The 4,781-nt window shown below is 38.1% G+C and overlaps 1 protein-coding gene across 3 annotated transcripts; it reads right to left on the reverse strand.

The window, feature by feature from the left end:
• Positions 1–538: 538 nt before the first annotated feature.
• Positions 539–4,383, reverse strand: LOC121256753 (myb family transcription factor MOF1-like). Of its 3 annotated transcripts, none has more exons than XM_041157640.1 (7): positions 4,237–4,383; positions 3,649–3,896; positions 3,494–3,570; positions 3,317–3,353; positions 2,613–2,769; positions 2,140–2,392; positions 539–1,025 (listed from the first exon to the last, which is right to left on the reverse strand). In XM_041157640.1, the coding sequence occupies exons 2-7, from the start codon at positions 3,773–3,775 to the stop codon at positions 759–761; spliced, it is 918 nt and encodes a 305-aa protein (XP_041013574.1). In that variant the 5' UTR covers positions 3,776–3,896; positions 4,237–4,383; the 3' UTR covers positions 539–758. The 3 variants fall into 3 exon arrangements, with proteins under 3 accessions (XP_041013574.1, XP_041013575.1, XP_041013573.1); XM_041157641.1 differs by having other exon boundaries at positions 3,649–3,886; positions 4,237–4,382; XM_041157639.1 differs by having other exon boundaries at positions 3,649–4,020; positions 4,237–4,378.
• Between the last annotated feature and the right edge of the window lie 398 nt (positions 4,384–4,781).

Below are 4,781 nucleotides of genomic sequence, written 5' to 3' on the forward strand. Positions count from 1 at the left end.
GTCATGTGGATGGTTAGTAATATAGAAATACTCATTTTTTCCTATAAAATGACTACTAAGAAGAGTGAAATAACTCTTTATAAAGCTCAAGATGAATTTGTTCTTAAGTTGTGTAGAACTTCTCAACACGCCCCCTCACGTGTGAGCCAGTATTTCCAGTACCATCATCTTAAATAAATCGCAAGAGCCTATCATCAATCATAAATTAACCTGCTCTAATACTATATAAAGATACTCATTTCTCTCTATAAAAAACCTAATAAGAGGAATGGAACAACTCCTTATACTTAAAGGATTAGTTTATTGCTAAGGCGTGAAATTTCTCAACACGCGGTAAGAAAGAAATGTATTATTTATAGTTATTTTTATTTTTCATCCAGTCATTCCATGCATCTTATTTACATTTTTTACTTTTGCCTGATTAAAAAAAGGTCCTTAATCCTCTAAATACCACTGGGTCCATACCAAGCATCACAATAACAGTTTTGTCTGTATTTCGAGTAGAAGAGGATGCCAGAATCCCAACCAGAAGCATTCCATGTCAAGCCCAAATATGGTTCACATCTAAGAAACTCAATTAAGCCATCCTATCAAGACTGGGACTTGGGATTCAAAAACTAAACCAAAAATAAAAGAAAAAGAGCATGAAAGGAACATGCCTAATGGATGACTTCTACATTAACATCAACTACCACATATCCATAAATAAATTTCTCCAAATTTAAAAAATTACAAAAAAGAAAAAAGAAAAAAATACATTAGATGCCGCATAGAGCTATAGATAGATCTAAGTTAATGCTATGTTTTCCTGAAGAAGAGCTGGAGCAGTCTTTATAGTTAGACCAAGGGTATGGCGAAATCGCCTCGCTGATCTCGCTCATGGAAGAGGCGTTACTTCTCTGGGAGGAGGGAGGAGGTAAGGAGAGCGATAACGACAACTCGCAGCCACCAACCTTTAGTGCATTTCCCCTTCCCTCGTTCTCCCATTTAGGCATTCTTTCCTTCGTGCGCTCTAGACCGGATACCTGTGAAACAAAACCAGTGTACCTTAGAGAACAAATCTATGGTTACCAAACGCATTTTAAAGAGCATTCATTCTAGTGGAGGATATTACTTTGTTGCAGGGTTTAGCCAAAGTATAAATCTATAATTAATGCATGCAATAAGACTACTAGCTAGCATTCCTTTCAAATAAAACTGAGTTGTAGTCTTATATTTATTACTGATATTCAAGCCATGATATTAATATACATTTCTACACCAGAAAGTTTCAATGGTGCCAACACAAGTCAGCAAAGATCAAGTAGGGATAGCCCTAAAAGACAAATAAACGGGTAAATCCTAAAAGGACTCTCTACGCCAATGAGGTTAAAAGCCCATTTGGAATTTTAAGTTGGCCAGCCATAAAAAGTAAGTTAGAGAGGACCAAGGAATGTTTTAGGGCACGTTTGCTTTGGATACATTGGTCCTCATCTCATCTTTAATTTCAACTAATAATCTCACTACTATTCACAAATCATCCCAATTCATCTTATCTCACTATCCAAACAGACTTAAAAATAAGAAAAATTCTTCTCGTCAAACATATATATATATTAACCAACTTCTCGAATACTTCAATTCCAGCATTGATCCTAAAAAGCCAAAGGAATCCGAAGCAAATGGCTGGTCATTAAAAGAATCAAGGGTTTTCATCGCTTGATCCTATTTGTAAAGACATTTTCCTTCTCCGTTCGTTTTTTTTTCTTTTTTTTTTTTTGGTCACGAGTTCTGTCTTTAAGGATTTGAAGCAGTTAAAGATTGTGTACACTCACAAATAACACAAGTACGTGAAAAGATCAGAGATTTGTCATTTAACGTGGAAGAAGCATTACAGATAATACTAACTAAACACACTTCCCAAAAGCTGTCTAGCAAGAAAACAATGCATGTGACAATACAAGTGACGCATGTTGACCTAAAAAGGATGGATATTCCATGCTTCCACCGGTCACCAGAGCATTGTCAGAATCGTAGAGCAATGCCATATTATATACATCTTGTTTGATGAAACCAAAAACCAGGGTTACACTCAACCCATTAAGAAAAAGCTGCTAAAAGGAAACAGCAGAGAGAGAAAGAGAGAGAGTTGAGGCGTACCTCCAAGAAATCGGATTCCTTCTCTACTGCATATTTGAAAGAGCTGCGGTTGTAAAGATCTTGTGGCAGATAGAAGGCTGTGGATTGAGGCTGGGCCTGCCATCTCGAACCAGCATAACCCTCCTTTATTCCCCTATGCTCAGTCATGGCCCGCAGATAATCATCAAAATAGTACGGATTCGGGACTGTCTCACTTATTCTTTGGCTGCATTGCAGGCTTTCAGAGATTGAACTCAACGTTTCCATTCTAGCTCTGAGGGGGAGATATCGAAAAATAAAATAAAACAAAGATATTCGATCAGAGAAAAAGCCATTTGTAAAAGCATGGATCATGCAATCCCCAATATCCTTTTTGTTTCTTTCTTGTAAAAATGTCACTGTTCTTGACATTTCAAAAAGTCTGAAAATATGTAGGCTTAGGGGAGAAAAGAAGTCTGAAACAAGATTTAAGGCTTTTATAAAGCAAAGCTGACCTTTTAGGAGGGAGAGGACTGTTGCTGAAGTCAGAATCTGATTCTTTCTCAATGGGTTTTGAAGAAGGGTGAAAACCCATATCATTCACTTCATCAACGCACCCATCATCATGCTCCTCAAAAAAATCATGTTTTCTTTGTTGCGTAGAATTCCTATCTGTCAAACGACAAAGAGACCCGACATATACATATGAAGCACACAGAAAGGTGAGAGTAAAGGCAAAATAGGTCCCCTAGCATTTAACAAGCCTTCGATTTGAAAACGCTACTGAGAACTTCAAAAGATCGATGTAAATGAGGTTGTGGCTTTCATCAGAAATGCCAATAGCAGAAGATCTGATGGGATAGTTTTTCTCTTTTGTTATCATCTATAATAGCATCAACTAAGTAAGAAAGGAAACAATAAATGTAGTGATACAGCCACTCGTTACCAAAAGATGCGTCTTATGCTGCAAGTCCATATTCCAAAATACAGAATTGAGAACTACCAAAAAAAGATTCAGGAGTACTAACAAAGGAAAATACCATGGATGGTCTACGTAGAATAGCGGTATATATAATAGGACCTCAGGTTAAATAATATAACAGAAATGTACGTAGTTGTTTAGGAGTTGAGCAGCTACGGTATCTGGGGAACACGTGTAATGCCTGTTATTGGTCTACATATTTCTGCCCAAAGAAGAAGGGAGGAGAGTTTTAGATACCTTGTCTGCCCAGGTCACCCCTCATGCTTCTATACATCTGTTGGAACAAAGTGAACCCATGTAAACAAAGCAAAAGAAGAAAATTATATTTTGTATGGTGTAAAGATGAAGGCTTGAAAGTTTCAACCAGCTCAAACGGAAAAGAAAATCAGATGACAAGAGGAAGGACAAAACAACCTGGAGATGGCTCTTGACATGTGAGATGGTTAGTCCTTTGACATCCATTAATTGAAGAACAAGCTTAGGTGTTGCCTCTACAATATATGATAACAAGGACATGATGAGCGCTCGCAGGACCCCACAGAGAGAGAGAGAGAGAGAGAGAGACTTACTGTGATGGCCTCCAAGCCTCTCAATGGCATGAACAAAACAGTGATGGAGCTCAGGAGTCCATCTCAGACGAGGCACCTTTGATCTTATATACTGCCTGACAGCCCCATTTCTTCCACAACTGCTCATTTTATACTATTGACCTTAACTCACTTGCTCTTTCTTCAGAAACCCTTTTAATCCAAATGGGTACCCGAACCGAATATCCTTGTTTCCTCTTCTAAACAAGCTTTCCACCACCTGGGTTTTTCTTAGATTCACCTGAAAAAAACTTCGCCTTTTTCACCTCTTTGCTCCCTCCAGATATATATATATATATATAAAAAAAAAAAAAAAAAAAAAAAAAAGCCTTGATCGATGGCTTGGTATGGGTTCTAAAAAGAGAGGTATATACTTTCAAAAACGTTGGGACTGTCTAGGTTCAAAAGTAGCAATATATATGCACCCGCAGGCCATCAAAAGCAAGAAGAACAACTAAGCAAATAGCTGATGAGAGAGAAGAAGAGAGGAGAGAAGAGAGGAGAAAAGGAAAAGACGAAGCTGAGGCTGAGAGAGGGTCTGTAAATTCCTTAAAGGGCTTCTGAAAATACCTGCTGGCTGCTGCTGGTGGTTTCTGATTCTTACCTCCTGCTTGCACTGCAAAAGAAATATATCGTCCTAGTAAAACCGAGAAAATGAAAATGAGAAAATTCTCTCTGAAAATACAATTATATATATCACGAGCATCTGAATTCTGAGCCTGCTCTTCCAACAAAAATCATTACCCTGCACCGTGCTTTGACCTTTGTCTCTCTCTCTCACTTTCTCTCTCTTATAAAGTCTATCATCTATCATACGCCAACGTCGTCATGATCACCAAAAGCCCATGAAATTTATTATAAAAAATACATAAATCAAAATGTTTATTGGGACACACCCGTTCGTCCTATAAGGGAGTGCCCACATATTTTCATAAAGACGATCTTACCCTTGTTGATGCTGTAACCATGTACGTCCACTGGACCACTTGGCTACGTAGCGGTAGGGCCGCTGATCTGCTCTAATTTGAGGCCAATTTCTTGGGATCTCGCACCCATTTCCAAAATTCTAACACACATTGACCGTACCACCGGTTGTTAAAACTTTTAAATATGCT

Source organism: Juglans microcarpa x Juglans regia, chromosome 3D (assembly GCF_004785595.1).
Source record: "Juglans microcarpa x Juglans regia isolate MS1-56 chromosome 3D, Jm3101_v1.0, whole genome shotgun sequence".
Lineage (NCBI taxonomy): Eukaryota > Viridiplantae > Streptophyta > Magnoliopsida > Fagales > Juglandaceae > Juglans > Juglans microcarpa x Juglans regia.

Bases quoted from the DNA above. Each gene is read 5' to 3' on its own strand.
- LOC121256753 (XM_041157640.1), bottom strand. From the start codon at position 3,775: ATGAGCAGTTGTGGAAGAAATGGGGCTGTCAGGCAGTATATAAGATCA. The intron at 2,770-3,316 runs GTATCTAAAACT...GTCGTTTGACAG, and splicing joins GGGTGACCTGGGCAGACAAG to ATAGGAATTCTACGCAACAA. The intron at 1,026-2,139 runs GTACGCCTCAAC...TTTGTTTCACAG, and splicing joins AGGAATCCGATTTCTTGGAG to GTATCCGGTCTAGAGCGCAC.